Genomic DNA, 19,653 nt, shown 5'->3' with positions numbered 1-19,653 from the left:
AGGGTGCGGGGCACGAACACGGAACAGGCGCCCCTCGCGCACCAACCGCCCGCACCGCGCACGCGCGAGCGAACCGCGGGGTGTGGCCATGGCGGCACTGCGGGACTGCAGGGTGAGGGCAGCGCCGAGGGGCTGTGAGGTGGGGCAGGGTGAGGGCAGCGCCGAGGGGCTGTGAGGTGGGGCAGGGCTGGGGGCTGTGAGGTGGGGCAGGGCTGGGGGGCTGTGAGGTGGGGCAGGGTGAGGGCAGCGCCGAGGGGCTGTGAGGTGGGGCAGGGTGAGGGCAGCGCCGAGGGGCTGTGAGGTGGGGCAGGGTGAGGGGCAGCGCCGAGGGGCTGTGAGGTGGGGCAGGGCCGGGGGCTGTGAGGTGGGGCAGGGTGAGGGGCAGCGCCGAGGGGCTGTGAGGTGGGGCAGGGTGAGGGCAGCGCCGAGGGGCTGTGAGGTGGGGCAGGGTGAGGGCAGCGCCGAGGGGCTGTGAGGTGGGGCAGGGCTGGGGGCTGTGAGGTGGGGCAGGGTGAGGGGCAGGACCGGGGGCTGTGAGGTGGGGCAGGGTGAGGGCAGCGCCGAGGGACTGTGAGGTGGGGCAGGGCCGGGGGGCTGTGAGGTGGGGCAGGCTGAGGGGCAGGGCCGGGGGGCTGTGAGGTGGGGCAGGGCTGAGGGGCAGGGCCGGGGGGCTGTGAGGTGGGGCAGGGTGAGGGGCAGGGCCGGGGGGCTGTGAGGTGGGGCAGGGTGAGGGGCAGGGCTGGGGGCTGTGAGGTGGGGCAGGGCCGGGGGGCTGTGAGGTGGGGCAGGGTGAGGGGCAGGGCCGGGGGGCTGTGAGGTGGGGCAGGGCTGGGGGCTGTGAGGTGGGGCAGGGTGAGGGGCAGGGCTGGGGGCTGTGAGGTGGGGCAGGGCTGGGGGCTGTGAGGTGGGGCAGGGTGAGGGCAGCGCCGAGGGGCTGTGAGGTGGGGCAGGGCCGGGGGGCTGTGAGGTGGGGCAGGGTGAGGGGCAGGGCTGGGGGCTGTGAGGTGGGGCAGGGTGAGGGGCAGCGCCGAGGGGCTGTGAGGTGGGGCAGGGTGAGGGGCAGGGCTGGGGGCTGTGAGGTGGGGCAGGGTGAGGGGCAGCGCTGCGGCCGCTCAGCCGTCCCGGCGACCGTTCCTTCTGCCGGGTAACCAACCCCGTGACCGAGCAGCTCTGGGTCGTTGGCAGTGCAGGGCCCCAGGGCACCCACTTGGCTATTCCGTGGGCATCAGAAGTGGGTCAGGCCTTCACTTAACTGTAAACCATCTTCAGGTCCAAGGGTCCGATATCGACCTGCAGGAGGTGGTTACTAATTAGCCATTCGTATGTTTTCTTCCCCACGAACCTTTATTGTTGCATTTTGATTAATTAGGAGGGATGGGTAAGGTAAGAAGTCTTGACTATTGCGTGAGACTGTGACGGGGCACGTGATCTCCAGAGCCTGGGGATCTGCCACGCAAGGAATACAGGAGGTGGCAGTGCAGCCTGCAAAGAGCACAGTTCTCAGAGCCAGCTGTGATTCTAGCAGGGAAAAATTACAAATAAACAGTCACTGGGTCTTATAACAGAAGTCTAATCTTAGAGCAGGGGAAAGGGCAAGGCTTTGGTCTCACCAAGAAACAGTGAGAAGAGCCAAGGCCACGGCTGTCTCATCCAAGAGGCATCACAAAGAAGAGTCTTCTGGAGTGAGAGAGGAGGGTTGTGGGACATGAGTGTAACAGCAGTCAGAGGCAGCCTCTGTGGGAAGGAGAGCTGGTAGTTGCTTTACAGACTCTCGAGGCTGATTTTTACCTACTCGCTCCCCTCTGGATTTCTTCAGTCACAGTCTGATACCTGAGAACCTACAAGCCCCAGGATATGAGTGTCCCAAGTAGTCTGGGTGGGACTCCTTGTGTATGACACAGAGGAGAGGGCATGCTGGCTCTTCTGTAGTCACAATAACTGTTTGATTCTTGGTCGTCAGTGGCAGATTAAGTTTGGAGCACATCTTCTATGTGTCTTAGGAGCCAGCAGCTGCTCTGCGGTGGTTCTTCCTTGCAGCCTATTGCTCTGCTGTGCTGCCAGGGAGAGTAGCAGCATCCCTGATGTGACACAGCCTTGCTGTTATCCTCCTGTTGCCAGAGTGGGAATCTTCCACTGAGGTGTGAGTTATGCAGGTTGTAGCCGTGGCAGGACAGAGGCTCTCTGGAGGGTATGGAAATAGCTTGTACCTCAGTGAGATCAGCAGTGTCCTTAGGGATGGATGCAGGTCCATTTTGCACTAACCCTTGTTCTGCTGGTTTGTTCTGCTGCTCACACACAGAAGTTTCCATTCCTATGAATATACATTAACAAGTCTTAGAAAGTATCTGGAGCTGTTGTGTAAAACAGGGAGTGGGCATACACCCTGCTCCAAAGAGAGCTTGTTTTTGATGACTGGTGCTGAGGGTGACTTCAGGCCTAATTTGCAGGGCACTGTGAAAGGTAGCCTATAAGTAGCAAGCCTAACCTTCCTACCAGCTCGACTTCTCTTTTTGGTCTTTTTCTGGATATTGTATGAATTGTAAAGAAAATCTGTAGTTTTATATTCAAGTCTAGTCTTCCAGGCTTGTAATATGAAGACTCATGTGCTCCAGCTGCTGGAATGTGAGCCTTTAATCCAATCACAGTGGGAAAGCTTTAGGATATATTAATAAAGATGTCCTTGCCTGGTCACTTAAAATTTTTGACAGTTGAGTCATTAGCCAAGAAATGCGTTGAAGTGTAAAATGATACCAGCTGAATTCTTGCAGCACCGGGACAGACTAAGTCCCCATCAGGAGAAGTCTGAGTTGGCTTCCCTTGGGTCTGTTTCTGTGATGTATGTTTGTCCTCTACATTCTGTGTACTGCAGTAAAAGCAACTCTGCAGTGATTGGGGCTGCGTCTCAAATGGACTCATCTGCCAGCAGCCAGCCAGAAGATGTGCCTCAGTCATGTTAGCTTATTAGAAACTGAGACAGCCCAATACTGGTTTGCTTTTTAGCTTTATCCATTGCCCATGTTCTTACTTTTGTAAGACTTGCATAAAATCTGTGGTCCAAATTTTCTGCTGGTTATCTCCAGTGACTTGGTGGATTTGCTTGGCCAGGCTGTGTGGCCTGCAAGTTACTTAAGGTATTGATTTCTGTTATAAAAGGTCAGGGGTTTATTTTACCTTGTTTCTATTCTCGTGAGGTGTGCCTGCAGCAGAGGAGCTGAGCAACGGCTGCAATGAATTCCAAATGGCTCTCTCATGAGATGTGTAACCCACCAAGACCTTCTGTTACACTTCATATTTGTTTGTTTCTTTAGTCCCACTACTAACACCAACTAATTGAGCCTTGGGATGTAACTGCAACTGAACAATAGGTTTGTGTCTGTCAGTGTAGCCTGGAACACACGGGTGTAAAATGAGGTCTGTGTGTTTGTTGTGCAGGCCTGGCAGGATGCTGGACTTGTCCTGTCCACGACTAGCAATGAAGCCTGTAAGCTCTTCGATGCTGTGCTGACACAGGTATGACCAAAAGGTGTAAGAAAATGTGATGTGAAGGGGCTCGTGCATGAAACAGCCTTTGCTGTAGCTGACATTTAAATTTCTTGTCAGCTGGAAGAGCCTCAAAGTCAGGCTGCTGCCACAGGTGTGTAGCCTTTAGCTGGCAGCAGGAAACCCTCATAGCAGAGGGCTGTGCCAGATGCTGCAGCTGTGGTGAAAGCCTCAGCCAGCATGTTTATGCCACTTGATACTGGCAAATCAGCCAGTCAGTGGAAAGCACAAAAAAAATGCAAGATCATTGATTCTGATGGTGGCCAAACTATCTTAAAATCCCCCCAGTTTTTCTGTTTTCCTCCTACACTAACCCTGTCTTAATGCAATGTTTGTCTTCTAGTCATTTGTCTTGCTTGCTTTTGATTTTTAAATGGGAGAACAAAAAGAAGCCCCATATCGCACAAGATTTCTTTGCATTCTCTTTTTTTGTCTCTCTTATAGTATGCAACCTGGACCAATAATGAGAGTCTTGGAGGTATTGAGGGATGCCTCTCCAAGTTAAAAGCAGCAGATCCAAATTTTAGTGAGTATAACCTTTAATTCTGAGCATGGGAAGTACCAGGTAATACCTGGTGTCTTGGTATTTAACTCACTTTGTTTATGCAAGGGCAAGGTGGTGGCTTATAGAATTCTGTAATGTGAAACTGCCTCAGAATCTAGAGCAGGCAGGATGGTTCGTGTGGTTTGTGTGGGTTTTTTTCTTATTTCACATCATATTTAAGTAGCTGTCATGAAAAGCCTTTAAGAACTTCAGCCTTGGGAAGCTTTCTGGACCCCCTGTGTCCCCAAGTCAGTTTCGCTTAAAATACTTGGTTTCTCTTGCGTGATGTGGAGATGCAGGTGATGCTCTACAGCTGAGCTGCTGCTGTGCTGTTTTCTGTAGCAATGGGACATGTCATTGCTAATGGGTTGGAGCTGGTTGGCACTGGAAGTTCTGTGCGCCTTGACAAAGAGCTGGACCGTGCAATGAGAGCGATGCTGGCGCTTTCCAAGTCACAGCCACTGACAGAGCGGGAGAAGCTTCATGTGTCAGCGCTGGACATGTTTGCCAGGGGGTGAGTCCACTGTCACTCTGTTTAAGGGACTGTGACAGGTTTTTGCTACCCCAGGCAGAAGCAAATAAAACCAGAGACCCCCCAAGTCCCCTGATCGTCCTGGGCAGGGGCAAAAAAACACCAAATCACCCCAAAATAATCCCCCCAAATCACCCCAAAATAATTTAAAAAATGAAATCAGAGACCTCAAAAACCCCTGATCATCCTGGGGGGGGGGAAAGAACCAAAATCACCCCAGAAATAACTCCCAAATCGCCCCAAAATAACCCACCAAAGTCCCCAAATAACCCCCATATCACCTCCAAATAATCCAAAAATAACCCCCCCAAACCCACCAAATCACTCCAATAATCCCCAAAATAACCACAAAATAATAAAAAAAATTAAATGAGACCCTAGTCATCCTGGGGGGGAAAGAAACCCAAAATCACCCCAAAATGATGCCAAAAATAACGTGAAAATGTTTAAGCTTCTTTCATTTTCCTTGTGTGTTACAGTGATGTGGACATTTCTTCCAAAAGATTTCTCAGAAGGTGCCAAGTGTAGATAATGCCTGTTACTTTAAAAGAGACTAAAAAATTCCTTCAAGACAAAAATACATCATTAGATGTTGAATTTTGTATTTTTCAGCGTAGCGCAAGCCCAGAACTATAGTGGCAGGTACATGTGCCTTCTTACAGCAATGGAAATAATTTTGTTTTGTTTATAGCCAGCTTCCAAAAGCTTGTGACCTGTGGGAACAGATTCTGCAGAGTCACCCAACTGACCTGCTGGCCCTCAAGTTTTCCCATGACACTTATTTCTACTTGGGATATCAGGTACAGATGCGAGATTCTGTTGCCCGGGTTTATCCTTTCTGGACACCTGATGTGCCACTGAGCAGGTGGGTCATTTTTCATTTGGAAAATTGCTCTTCACCTCGTGTGCATGTACTTTGTGGATTTTAAATTCAGGCACACCTAAGTAACAGGATCTGTTGGAAACAGACATGTAGACAAAAATCAAGGGCTTAGAAGTGAATCAAACTTGAGCACAGACAGGACGTGTCTCCAGCATCCCTCTTGACACTGTTGTTGAGTGTTTTTTCTTAAGTGAGCTGGGTCTCACTGGCATCAAATACAGCACATGGCATGTAACACATGGGATGCAATCGTGTACTCACCCAGGCCAGTGGCAAAGCTTCTTCAGGCTTTTATGGATCCAGTTTTTAACCTGGTGCACACATTGGGGGTGATAGAGCACATCAGTACAAAGAAGAAAGGAGTTGTAACAAAAAAGAAAGGAGTTGTAACTTGGAATGCCAAAGTGTAGTTCTGAAACAAAATTTTGAAATATACAATATCAGCTGTTACAGCAAAGACTGACAAGAAGGCAGGTTTTAAAAGTTTCTGTCGTTCATTCCTGAAAGTTTCAGTTTCCAGAAGTTAATGCAGGTTAATCTGAATGTGTTGGCAAGTGAATAGTTAATGAAAGCTAAGTTGGCATGATTTTTTAAATAATCTTTAAGACCTATTTTATTATTTGAAAGCTTCTATTGTTGGGTAAAAGTTAGTGTTACATTTTAAGTTAAGACACACATTTAACATTTAGAGGCAGATGAATAGGTGACCCATGTGCTTTCTGAATGTTTTACGCATGTTGCTGTACAGCTTTACCTCCATATCCAGCACAATCTGGGCTCCTTAATTCTAGGAACAGTGCAGTGAGTACAGACTGGATGCTGACATGGCAGTGAAGCCATCTGAGGTGCCCTCGTGGCACAAGGAGGTAGTGTCAGGAGTCTCATTTTTCCAGCTGTGTTACCTCAGCTCAGAGAAATCTAAAACTTAGTTCTTTTTAACTACAGTATACTGGTTTTATTTATTGGGGAAGTAAGACAACTTAGCAGTTTCAACAGTATTTTTATAAACTTTTCTAGACTCAGTGCTACAAAAGTTTAGGCTGTTGTCCACTTAATTGTAAAGCAACAGAGAACACCCATATGCCAGGCATTTCTGAAGTAAAAAAACCCTAGCAAATGCACCTTATCCTCAAACTTACAGGCATGGAGAGTCAAATTATGGGTGCATTGATACATTGATTAAAAAAAAAATCAGTATTCATCTTGATCCATAAAATAAATCAGGTGCAACATCCCCCACACTTTCTAGTAGTCCCTTTGCCTTAGGAGTTTTAAACCAAAACCTCAACACGTATTTTGAGAAGCAGAAAGATCTTCTGGTGTTTTCCAATCCAGAAATCCGCACAGAGAATAACAGTTCAGTATTTCTTAAAACCAGCTGTATCAGGCATATGTGTAAGAGCATCCAACATCCCTGACTTTCCTTTTACCTTGTGCCTTTATGGCTTAATGGGGATGATTTACTGCCGGTTTTAAAAGGTCTCTTCACATATAAGTACTCCTATGTACTTATTTTATTGTATATATATTTTATTTATAGTTTTGTGGGCAATGGAAAAAGTGCAGAAGGTGCCGTTGAGATGCTCAGATAACTTTAGAGACTGCACTGTCTCACTTCCAGCCTTCTAATTCTTCATCTTGTGGAGATCAGCAGCTTGTTCTGGGCAGCTCTTGATTCCATCTCATCCAAAGATGGAAATGTCCATTCTGATGTACATCTTGTTACTTTTTCTCATGCTGGTGTCTCTGGGTCACTCATTTCCTCTGAGAACTTGCTTAGGAGTTCTGTATCCTGCAAGCTTGAGCCCTCGTTGTAACGTGCACCTTAAAAACTGGTTTGAGTGAAATGCTATTTCTAGTATGCCTTTTTGGTCCTAGATTAAATCTAGTTATAAATGGATGATGTGCTGTTTTTCCCCCCTTTTGTTAGCTATGTGAAAGGCTATTACTCCTTTGGACTCGTGGAAACAAACTTTTTTGACCGTGCTGAGGAGGTTGCCCGTGAGGTAAACTGTCTGCCCTTGTTGCTAAAAGGTTTTAGAGTTCTCTACCCCTCTCTCTGGGTGGTGGTTTGTGCCAATGCCATGAGGTGACTGACTCTGTCATCCCAGTTAGTCGAAGCAACAAGGAGATAAAGCTCAACGTGGAAATGCTCCCAGGGCTTCACGAGGCTTGTTGGTGACTGTTCTCCCATCTCTGCCACACCACGGCAGTTTGGCCTGGCCTGTATTTCCCTCACTTGCTTCTGAGCGTGCCTTGTCAGATGGGGTCAGAACACCCCTTTGAAATGCATAGATCAGCCCATCTGCCATTTCCCCCATGTGTGATTGGCTGTTTACTCCTATTAAAGAATGCTGGATTGCCTCAATGTATCTGCTCTTGACAATCCATTCTGTTTGGCTCCCCCTCCCTTTTTTTCCCCAGATGCTTGTTCCTGGGTTATTGAACAGCTAATTGTACAATGTTCCTGGGGATCAGTGTTAGCCAGCCTGTGTCCTTTTTATGAAGACAGTAATTACCCTTGACTTTCTCCAGTTCCCAGGATTATCTCTGTCCTCTGGGAGTCTGAGGCACAATCTCTTATGGATGCTTTTGACAAACTTCTGTTAGATCAAATTGCCAAAAGTGACAACAGAGAGTAACACTTAACATTTAGTAGGTTTATGACTAATGTTTCAAAATGCCTAGAGCCTGGTGGGAGTTGTTGGAGCAAGCAGGAGTTGGCTGAATACTCAGACTTCCAGGCTATGGTTGGTTGAAGTGGTACAGGGATGTACTTGACATGCAGCAAGGAAAAAGTAGTCTCTTGTTTGTAGATAAGCAGTGATAAATGTTGGTATTTGCAAGTTTGTAAGGCTCATCCTGTTTTCCTGTTTTTCCATCATAGGCTCTGGCTATAAACCAGACAGATGCATGGTCTGTCCATACCATAGCACACGTAAATGAAATGAAAGCAGATGTGAAGAAAGGCTTAGAATTTATGAAGGAAACAGAAACCAACTGGAAGGTAAACATCCTTGTGGCATCTCTGAAAAAGCTCCTTCTAGGTCTTCTTTAACTCCTGCAGCCAAGTTCTTGAGCCCTCTGCATGCAATTCCTTCTGCAGACATGTTACCAGCCATGAAGAGTTTACACATTAGAAGAAAAGCTCATTTCAGGTGTTGTTATTACCCATGTAGCTTTTTAAAGAAAGAGGCAGGAAAAAAAGGTATGTCATGAGGAACACATACTGTGGACCCCTGTAAGTCACCACTAGTGCTGAGATTACAAAAATGGCAAAGTGTCAGTAGGTCAGGATTCACACCAAGTCTGTCTGTCCTCTGCCTTCCTTTAGCTAGGAATAGCCTAAAAATACTGCTTTTCTCTAGGAGTGGGGTTCGTATGTGCATGTTTCTTTTTCCTGGTGGACCTGAGTAGGTATTGTACATCTTATAAAGACGTGGCCATGGCAGGCAGGTGAAACATCAGATGTGCAACTTGTGATTTATATATGTGGTTTATTGTGTGGTTATAAAAGAAAAGGGATCACTGATACTTTCATGAGCTTTTTGCTTAGACTGAGGTGAGGACTGAGTCAGTTGAGAAACCTGCCTAAATCTCCTCATGACACCTAAGATGAGGTGGGAAATGACAGAGGCAAATGTTTCAGAAGACTCCTAAAGTACTTGTTTATTTCTGGATGGGGAAGGGCGTTTAGAAATCAACTGTAAAGAGAAATGATGCTTTTGTTTATTTTCTAGTTTACTAATTACCTTTGTGTTTACCAGTTACCTTATATATCCAAAATGTTTGGTCCCATCTTGTATTGAAGAGGTTAATTAGTCTGTCATACAGTTTTTTTGCTGTAAATGAACCTTTTTTTTGTGTTGGACAGCATGTGTTTTCCCAATGATTGTTCTATTCAGAGCAGAAGGCTGTGAGGTTTGAATCTGTTAGAACCTGTGAGAGTCTCTCTTAGCGTCATTTGAGCTGACCATTCCACCTCACCCAGAGAGTAGGGCTGGATAATGAGACTAGAAAGACTTGGAGTTTATTAAGTTAAGCATTTAGATGCCAAGCTTGGAAGTGCAGGCAGAAAACCCTTGCTTGAAGTTCACACCTGTCATTTCCCAGAAAGCCTTTTGTCCTTTAATATGTTAGCTTTAAAGAGACAGTGATACAGGGGATTGACAGCTTGGGTAATACCTTTAAAAGGCCAGTGACTTTTGGATTGATTTTTGAACTCTTGATTCTCAAATTGTTGTATGTCTCTTTGATTTATACTCTTTATCCCAATAAAATCAAGTGCAAGATCAGTAAGTAGAACTGGCTAATGTACCTTTGTGCCTGACCCAGCACAGTTAAGATTTGTAACAACTGGCACTATCATATCATGTTGTGCACCATCACTTCTCTTGTGCAATATTTCTTATCTTAAACATCACAAACACAGAATGTTATAAACGCGTGAAAAGAAGCAGGTCTGTCTTCGTATTTTATTAAAGTTGCTTGGTGATTTGAAATTTTTATTTATTTTCTTTTAATGACCAGGATGATCTGTCTGTACTGCCACAGTATTTGTGCTTCTTCTGCTACTTTTAATTCATCATCCGTACAGGTTTTCTTTACAGAGTACTTTACTTTGTTCCTCCACCTCCCACCCCAAAAATATCCCAACATATGCCACGTTTTTCTAAGTTATATTTCAGTACAAACTCAGATTATCTTACCAGAGGAGACCTCTGCCAGTGCTGTGTATTATAAAGTGGCAAGTGTTTTTTTTCTGAGCTGCTGTGGTGAGTTCCCAGAGCCTGCTTTTTTTTTGATTTATTTCAGTTACCTACAAGCCTTCTCTTTAGCAGTTTAATCTTATTCAAAACTAAAAATTAGCAGCAGTAGAAAGGTTTTGCTTTACTCAGTCAAGTAATCCCATGTTTAAGAAGGTATCTAGGTGGGTGGATGGGATGAATGGCCCTCCCAAGGCCACATGTCCTCCTATCTCCACTCTCCAGGTTATTTCAGACAAGATGCCTACATTTTAGATAATACATATCTTACTCTTTTTATTAAAAAATGCTGCAGAAGGGTGAATTCTGAAGCATCCAAGTGAAAATAGTATGGGGGAAACCTTGGGTTTGAGGCATCTCCCTGAATAACAAGGACAAGTCTACCCTGGCCAGTTCATTTCAAGTTCTTGTCTCTTTTGTCTGTCATTAAATACTAAGTTTTGCTGAAGAAGGAAACAAAAATCTGACTACATAATTTTAAAAGGAGGTTATTTTCTACATAATTTCTTCTCTTTCTTTTTTCTTTTTTTTTCCAGAATAGTGATATGCTTGCTTGCCACAATTACTGGCACTGGGCTTTATACTTCATTGAAAAGGTAAGAGATATTTTCATACAGGTGTTTTATGTGCCATACCAGCTAAAGCTGGTCCTTTATTACAGTTATTTTGAAAATTTTTAATTGCACTGCTCAGAGTTCCAGGATCTTTGTTAGAATGTTGAAATATTGCTGTAAGATCCCTGCATGTTTGAAGATCAAATAGTTTCACTAATTGCAATTAGCACAGTTATTTGATAGTAAGATGGATCTCTAAGTTTCAGATAAAAGTTAACAGAATTCCTACCAAATTCAATACTAATTTTCTGGTCCAAAAATTTGCTGACTATAAAAATGAGGCATTAAGCTCTAAATTGGTTGCCAGTGTTATTAATGTTACTAATTCTTATTATTGAAACCCTGTAAAAATGATTGTAGTTTTCCCCATCAGGTTGCAATGTGGAATTTCCTTGGATTTCATGCTTAGCACCTGTGGGGTTGAGGTCAACAGGGAGACAAATGTGGCATCTTTGAGAAGGCAGCAAACCTTGGCCAGAAGGCAGAGTAACTGCCTTGTGTTGAGTGTTAGTAACATAGAAGGAGCATAATAGTGGTCCAATAGTTTGTTTATTTTGCCACTTTCTATCCACACAATTTGTTTGAAACCTGCATAAAACTATTTTTCCTCCCACCTCTTTGCATACACTGTGGGATGCACTAATTTTTGCCAAAATCCCTGAAAGGCATATTAGAATGAGAGGCAGTACTTTGTCTTTCTCCTTCATGCATAACTTGTACCAGTATTGGTATCTATTATTAAATGAACCCTCAACATACTGATCATTTTGCCCTGTAAATTCAGGTTTTCTTAAACTCCATTCCTGGTTTCAGTACCTCAGGGTTCCTTTGACATGGTTTGTTTTCCTCAAGTCATGAAGCTGTCACAAAGTACTGTTATGCCACCTGTTACTTGTATGTGTGTCTTTGGTCACTGCCAGTCACTGTTGGCTGCTGTGTCTGGATGATCCTCGTTTGCTTTTCAGGGTGAATATGAAGCTGCTTTGACGATTTATGACAAGCATGTGAGTAGGGGCCCTTTTTGTCTTTACTGAGAACATGCTTTAGGTTACAATCTGGGCTTTCTTCCTTCTCTGTGAGATTGAAACCTATCACCGTGTGTGATAAATGTGTATATTTTGTTTACATCTGTTGTTACAGTTTTTTGGGGAAACAGTTTCTCAACAGTTTTGGGTAAAATGCTGTTACATAGTTTGAGTGTTTCAAAGAGCTACAGTGGTGCTGGGTTCCTTTCTGTCCATGTTTCTTATTCATGCTTTTTAAAAGGATGTAAAATAATTTTCCTATAAAGACAAGTCACCTTTACAAAGAACTGGGTTTGCATGGTGAGTACTAAGTCTGCTGTCTGGATTTCAAAACAATCTGTGTAAATAAGCAGTATCAATTTAGATAACATGACACATCATTGTAAAGATTGTAAAAATGCTGCAAGCATTAAGAAACCTGCTGGGCAGGTTTTTATCTATTAACCTTTGACAAACTGAAGTAATATTTATGGCACAATTGTGGAAAAAATAAAATACCTTGGTGACTTTCTGTACTTACTGAGAAAAACAACATGTAAAGCAATATAAGTGTTTATCATTGCAAATTCCTCTGTTCAGGAAAGATGCAGTTAGGACTGTTGTAAAACAGGAAAATTTAAATTTTTAAAAGGATAGGATTAAATTTGTACTGTGAAAATATGTCTGATAATGTGAGTAAGTTTCCACTAGCACTTCAGCTGGGCAGGTTATGAGTCCCTGTGATTGCAGATTGCTCCGCGGTGCCTGGCAAGTGGAAGCATGCTGGATGTAGTAGATAACTGTTCGATGCTGTACAGGCTCCATCTGGAAGGTGGGACATCCCCTGGCCATTCTTTTTTGTAACTGTAAGGCAGTTTTCTTTTTCCCTTTCCCCTCCCCTGCCTTACATGTTGAGGAAGTACTTGAATGTAATTACAACATAAGCTTCATCGGTGTTTCAGAAGAAAATTCTGCTCATGAGAAAAGTGTCAGTGTCAAGTTCCTAATAATGTCCATAAGCTTTGCCCTTCCCAAGAGCTTCCATTTCCCATGCCAGTGTGGTATTGCAGTCAGCTCAAGCTAGCATAGATCACATATTTTTTCTTGGAGAAATTCTCTTCTATTGTTCCTGGAGATCTGAGGCTGAGCAGTCAAGTGCATAAGCCTCTAAAAAGCTGTAACGCTTCCTTGAAGCAGTTTTCCACTTAAACCTCACCTTTCTTTTTTGATCCTGATTGAAACAGCTAGTGTGAGCATGCTGGCTTCTGGCTTTGTGTACTCAGTGGCATTTCTCCTCAGCTCTTTAAACTAGTGTTTATACACTAGAGTTCTTGATGGGAGACACAGTGAGCAGATGTTATTTTCACACTGTTCTGCTAAAACACTAAGGGTGCATTGGGTTTTTTATTAAATCCATCTCAACACACTGTCTTCTGATTGCTACAGACGGCTCATGGTGGTGTCACTTCCAAGTCATTATGAGCAGTCTCATAAAAAAGTCAGAAGTTCACATAACGCAGTCTGAAATACTGGCTTATAACTCCTGACAGTCAGTAATCTCTCATCCCAAACACAGCTGCAGCTGAGAATTGCTGCATACATTTTGCCACATCAGGGTGTGTTTTTTGGAGTTCCACAGGAATGCTGTTTAAGCTGAGTGACTGAAAGTATATTGTAAAGTCATGCTTCTGCATGTGGCATTTTTATTGAGACAAGTGTTTTTTGCTCTTAGGTGTAAAGCTTGGAGACAGGTGGGAGAATGTTCTTGCACTTACAAAGAAGCACACCAAAGATCACATTCTTCTGTTCAATGACGTGCACTTCTTGATGTCTTCACTTGGAGCCAAGGACCTCAAGACTACCGAGGAGCTTTTAACAACTCTTCAGGAACTTGCCAAGTAAGCAAAGGAGTTACAGTGTTGGGCTCAGTAAACAGTTTGTCCTCTGACCTTGAGGGTGATGATGTTTCTGGCTTGCAGAAGCACTGCAGCATTCTCTGCTCTGCTTTAGCATGTAACTGGTTTGAGCAGGCCACCCTCCAGTTAGGAGATCTATATTATTATTTATTTTCTGAGTTAATGTCTGCAGGGGTTTCTCATCTTGTTAAGCAGAAATCTTTTATGTTTGAGGTCACGAACACCAACTGAACAGTTGCTGTTTATTTCGTTCCAGTGGGGTCACACATACAAGGAATAATGAAGTATATTAGTAAGGGCATTCTACAAGATAGGTCATCTGTGTGGTGCTTTTTTTGTGCTCTGGTTTAAAGGTTCCTTAATAACAGAACATTAGTTGGTAGTTACATGCTAATGGCTGCTGTTTGTTGTGTTGTGAAGTACATCTGCAGGAAATGAAATTTCAAGTACTACTAATCTACCCTTTTTTCCCCCTCTCTTTCAGCATCTATTCCTTCACCTTTAAAAAGGAAGGAGATCCTGAAATTGTCACTATTTGTTCCTGAATATAAAAATACTATAATTATTAAGAATACTTATGAAAACAAATAACTGTCAAAGCAAGCTCCTAAGTATGTCTGATTTGACTAAAGTTTATATATTAGTATATATAAAATAAAAAACCTGCACATCAGGGAAGCTTTAATGAACATAGGTTTTCATATATATTGCTTATTCTTCCACCCAGTGCTTCCTTTTGCCTACATGTTCAGCCTTTTGTAATAATACAGAGGTGCATTTTTAGATGTAGTTTGAAATGTTATAAAGCTTAATTTCATTATTTGAGAAAAGAGGCTGTGAGATGAAGGGATTATATTAATGATTGGATTAATTTACATCTATCAGAAATGTATAATATATATAAGTGATACTCCAGATGGATTTTGTACATGTTAAAAAGTAGTCATATTCTGGTGAGGTCACCGGAAGAGAAACTGCACTTTTCTTACTTTTCTAGTAGGAGGAGTTGGGCTTGTGCCTTTTGCAGGTATATTGAGGGGAATGAAAACTGGCTGATGGATGAGTAACAAAAAGGTGGAAGTAGCATAACCATACCAAAGGATATGATCTAAGTCAAATACTTCAAACATCAGGCTTTATACAGTTACAAAAAAACCCCAAACCTGTCTACCAGCAGTGACAGACTGGCACTGAAATACACATTTATGCTTTGACCTTTGGAAGTTACTCACTCTCATTCTACAGAGCACCTCATGAAGACCATCAGCTTTCCCTGGCTCCTAGTTTGGGGTTGCCACTGTGCCAGGCTTTTGTAGAGTTTGAAAATGGAAATTGTGACAAAGCTGTGGACCTGCTGTACCCAATCCGTTATCAGCTAATCCAACTGGGAGGCAGTAATGCCCAGGTAAAGGAGATCAAGAAAAGCCTTTTTGATGCGATTTAATACCCATTCAGTAGCCTCCATGAGGCACTTACCTAATCAGTAACACTTCATTCTTAGAAAGTGAAAAGCTAAACTGTGCTTGTGACAGGTGAATCCTATTTGCAAACACTTACTAGTACGGTTACCTATTTAATTTTAATGTTGCTAGGTTTTCTTCCTGTGGATTTAGTAATTTGCTAAACAAAGACATTGTAACTGGCAAGACATTATAAATTACTTATTACTTTGTATTTTGCTGACTTTTTTTTTCAGAGAGATGTTTTCAGCCAGTTACTGATTCATGCTGCTTTAAATTCTAAATCACAGGCCAAACGAAATATTGCAAGGTGAGTGTTTTCCCTGATAAATATTTGTGAAAGTAGCACTGCTGCTAAAACTAAAAACTAATGAGTATACTCAAACCAGTAAATTTAAGGCTAAAATTATATGCAAGCATTTACATTACATGTAGAAATATTTAACCAGTATAAAAAGTACAATAGCTTCCAATTCCAAAAGTACACACCTGCAGCCTGGACGAATGGTCTGTATTTGTTTAAGGGTAGTTGATTTTCAAATGGTTCTGTCTTAACATGTAGCCTGTTCTTGAGTGTATGTTATGGACTGCTAAGCTTCTGTGAACTGGTGCAACTCCAGTCTGTCCTACTGCTGGCACCTGCTGCATTGGGACACAGGAGATGTGCTCAGACACGTGAGCTTGGCTCAGTACAGATCACAAGAGCCTTGTTTGGTACAACAGATGTGCTTTATCAGCCACACTGAGTTCTGCTGAAACGCCACGCATGGGTCTGCCTGGGCACTCAGGAATAGATCACTGGAACAGTAGGAAGCCTTGCCTGTTCCCCTCCTCAGGTCTCTTTAAAACATAAAAATTGGATGCAATAACAAAATGATGCTTCCGTGCCCTCAGCTCTGGGTGCTCGGTTTTCAGTCTTACCAGTTCTGAAAACAATGCTGTTATACCTAAAAGGTATTCCTGTTGCTGCCCAGGTCCAGTGTTTCCAGTAGGGAAAATCTCTACCTTAGGAGCAGGTCTTTATATACGCATTTTCTCCTCTTACAAGGACACTGCTGGTTATCTTACAGAAAAACTTGATGTACTCACGAATGCCTGTTTCCCTCCTCCTTTCTCAGGTGTCTCCTGAGAGAACGTGATGTGGTGCGACCAAATTCCCCAATGACGGAGCGACTTATCAGGAAGGCAGCAGCCATCCATTCCATGGCATAAGGCTTTCCTCCATGCTTTAGGTGAAGCAGCAATGAGCTTACCACAAAGCCTGGGGGCAGGGAGGGCAGGGGAACTCTGCTGGAATTTGAGGAGGTTCCCAGGGATCAGAGATCTGACAACAATTGCCTTAAAAGAAAGGACACAGCTGTTGCATTTCAGGAGGTTGTATCTTAGATGATTCCATAAAGAAGGACGAAAACCTGCTGATAATGCATAGCTTTCTGAAGCACCCTAAGGGCACTGCTTCTCTGGCATATTTTCCTGACCATTCCCTCTGACCCTGATTGTATACAGTGCAGTAACAGTGCCTGGATTTCAGTTGTTCTTTAGCCCAATTTGTTACTTGGCTAAACATGTTAAGTAACTAATAACTGCTCAAGCAATTCAAAGGGAGCTTTTAAACAAAGCTAAGAGGAAAGTGTGGGCTTTAAATGAATTCCATATTAACCATCCAGTCCATTGAGGCGTTAATCACAGACTCGGGCATTACAGATCTGTCTGCATTCAGGATCTCTTTCCAGGTGCACATTTTTGAACTCTCTCGCATAAATTGTTACATTTTCCCTCTCAATATAGCGTGGCGAAGCTTTCTGAAATTTTTATGTGAATGAAAACAGGCAAGAGGGATGATAGTGACTATTCTAAGACGAGTACTCCCTCAGCACTTTAAAATATTTCAGAAAAAAAAGCTGGATTTCAGCTAAAACAGTACCATCACTAAACGGTACTTTGGAGTGGGGTCTTTGTTCTTACCTGAGCTTTTGGAAAGTCAGGCCTTACTATCATCTCACTACAAGTTCGTGCATGCTAGCCAAGTGGTGTGAAAAACTAGTGTGAAAGCACACTGTTTAGAGAGGTCTCTCTGAGGAGAAGACTGGAAGGGAGCTTCTGCTATGGAGAGAGAGCAAAGCTCTGTCCCAGCACACATGATGGGATGAGCTTTGGCACTGCAAATGAGGCACGTGAGCCTCTGAAGTTCTGGTGCCTCTGGAATCCTGTGGCACACTAAAGTTAACAGATTGCCTTGCAATAGTATTGCAGAAATCTGTAATGATGGGAAAGATGGTATTTCAAACCAAAACTGAACCAATGCCTCTTCTTCCCAAACAGAAATGCCACACTCTTCAGCTGCCCAAAGCTCTGGCTTTGCTACCACATCTGCAAGCTCTCCTGGCCATGGCTGCTTTTCCCTCCTTCCTGTCCAGCTCAGGCTCTTCCCTGTGTCCCACAGCAGCCTTGTCCTACAGTTTCCTTCCACAGCCGGCTCTGCGCTGCCCCCGAAGTTCCTGTGTAGAGGAACAAGAAGTGGAAGTGCCTTGCTGCCATCCTTCCCCCAGCACTCTCTTGAGGCAGAAATTGCTTATTTTTAAAGCAGTGATAAGTGGTGAGATCAGGTAAGCAGTTGTATCTGTGCCTGCAGTCTCGTGACTTATGACTGCACTGTTCTTCAGCTTCATCACTGCCTTGTCTGTCCAGCCATGGCTGGGGCTGACCCACTCTGGACTAAAGTTACACTGGATCTTTACTATTATTAATCAGTGCATTTCAAGCAATGGCTTTAGACAGGAACCTTTGTACTCAAGGAATATAACAAATGTTATTAGGGAACAAAAGCCTGAGAAATCTGCCTGTCTTTGCAGGGTGTAGTGTATGTGATCCATTGCTACAGAATGGCAATTGAAGTACTTTTGATATAATGTGATTGAGAATTTTGTCTGCTTTACATCAATAAATTCAGAGATGGATTTAGTTCATCAAGCAAGTACATGTTTTCTTTGCATGTGTGAAGCTTTTAAATTTGTTATTCATCTTGATTTCATAAACCTGTAACAGTGTGCATCCACTTTGCTTCCATCACTGGGACCAGAAGCTTTTCATTCAAGTAGTATTAAAAATTTTGCCCATAAATGAGAACTTCTGGTTTTCTGCCATCCCCTTACTTTTATCTTAAATACTCAAACCATTCTGTCTTGCTTCACTATGCTCTGCTGAATTCTTGGAAAATAATGAACAAGCAGGTAGCTCTGTGGGAATAGGAGAGAAAGAACTGGACTATGGACATGCTGACTCCTAAAGGTTCACCTCTTTGTACCTAAGCAGAGCAGCTGAAAAGCAGTCAATACCAACTTGTAATGCTTACCAGAGAGATACCTGTGTAGCCAGCACACAGGCTTACAGGACACAACACCTGGCAGCAGTGAAGGGGCATTGCATTGCATTTGTCCTGCAGACTTCCACCTGCAGCTGCCTGGTCATTGAGCTGTCACATGGAAGCTGCTTCAGACGAAAGGAGGGCCCACAAGGGCTGTGGCCAGAGGCAGCGCTAGGACTGCTGGGAAAAAACTAAATATGGTTTCTCCTCAGTCACTGGGAAGGAAAAAAACTACTTCAAAAATACTGTGTTGTTATCAGGGAAACAATGTTGGTTGGGTCTCACTTTGAAGCTGCCATGCTGGAACCATAACGCAGCCCTGTGGCTCCCGGAGGCCTTGTGCTTTGGTCTCCTACACAGGCCTGGCCCCGGGCTCTCAGGGGAAGTGTCACAGCCGGCCTGTGGCAAAGCCTGGCATCTCCTTGGAGTCAGTTAGGAAGAGTTCGCTGAAGCATTAGTAGGTGGGAGAACCATTATTTCTTTATGGCCCATCCTCCTGCATTCAGAGCATGTATTTTCCAGCTTGCCTCCCTCTTCCGCTCAACTACCCAGACTGCAGTTCTTGTCTTCCTTCCTTCCCCAGAGCAGCTCTCATCTCCAGTCCACACCCTCCCTGATGAAAAAGCCAAAGCCCGATGCACCAGAGAGCTGCACCTCCCAGCAGTTATTCCCTTGCCCTTGCTCTGCATGTTGTAATTTGAACTGATTTTAAGCTGTCAGCATCTCAATGACACCCTCCATTTACTGGCCTGCCTTGTGGCTTCCAGGAGTGTGGAGAGTGCTGTGTTGTGCCTTGTTCAGTCTCTTTGAAAAGTTACTCATCTAGATCTGACAAATGTGCCCCCTTAGAACGAGTCAGTGTCTCACTACTTTGAGAAATTAAACCTGTCAGTTCTGCTACTTCAGATAATTTTTCCCTTTTTTTGAGGACTTCAACAACTGCTCAGAGCAGCTGTTCAATGACATGAAATCCAACCAATCTACCTTACCACTTTAATATTAAATATATCTTAGTTAGGAAGTTCATTTA

General features: G+C 43.8%; 1 protein-coding gene across 2 annotated transcripts; it reads left to right on the top strand.

Annotated features, from left to right (window-relative positions):
• The first annotated feature begins 55 nt into the window (after nucleotides 1-55).
• On the top strand, nucleotides 56-18,236 carry TTC38 (tetratricopeptide repeat domain 38). 2 transcript variants are annotated; one of them, XM_071557135.1, is made up of 15 exons: nucleotides 56-112; nucleotides 3,433-3,510; nucleotides 3,985-4,066; nucleotides 4,427-4,598; nucleotides 5,308-5,481; nucleotides 7,430-7,505; nucleotides 8,387-8,506; nucleotides 10,802-10,861; nucleotides 11,845-11,883; nucleotides 12,634-12,715; nucleotides 13,616-13,781; nucleotides 15,045-15,204; nucleotides 15,496-15,569; nucleotides 16,378-16,491; nucleotides 17,582-18,236. In XM_071557135.1, the coding sequence occupies exons 1-14, from the start codon at nucleotides 89-91 to the stop codon at nucleotides 16,469-16,471; spliced, it is 1,401 nt and encodes a 466-aa protein (XP_071413236.1). In that variant the 5' UTR covers nucleotides 56-88; the 3' UTR covers nucleotides 16,472-16,491; nucleotides 17,582-18,236. The 2 variants fall into 2 exon arrangements, 1 of the variants encoding a protein (XP_071413236.1); XR_011697972.1 differs by lacking the exons at nucleotides 15,496-15,569; nucleotides 16,378-16,491; nucleotides 17,582-18,236 and adding an exon at nucleotides 14,284-14,410 and having other exon boundaries at nucleotides 15,045-15,131.
• Nucleotides 18,237-19,653: the final 1,417 nt, after the last annotated feature.

The sequence above is a fragment of the Pithys albifrons genome, chromosome 6 (genome assembly GCF_047495875.1).
Source record: "Pithys albifrons albifrons isolate INPA30051 chromosome 6, PitAlb_v1, whole genome shotgun sequence".
Taxonomy (NCBI): Eukaryota; Metazoa; Chordata; class Aves; order Passeriformes; family Thamnophilidae; genus Pithys; species Pithys albifrons.
This window is presented reverse-complemented; position numbering and strand designations above follow the sequence as displayed.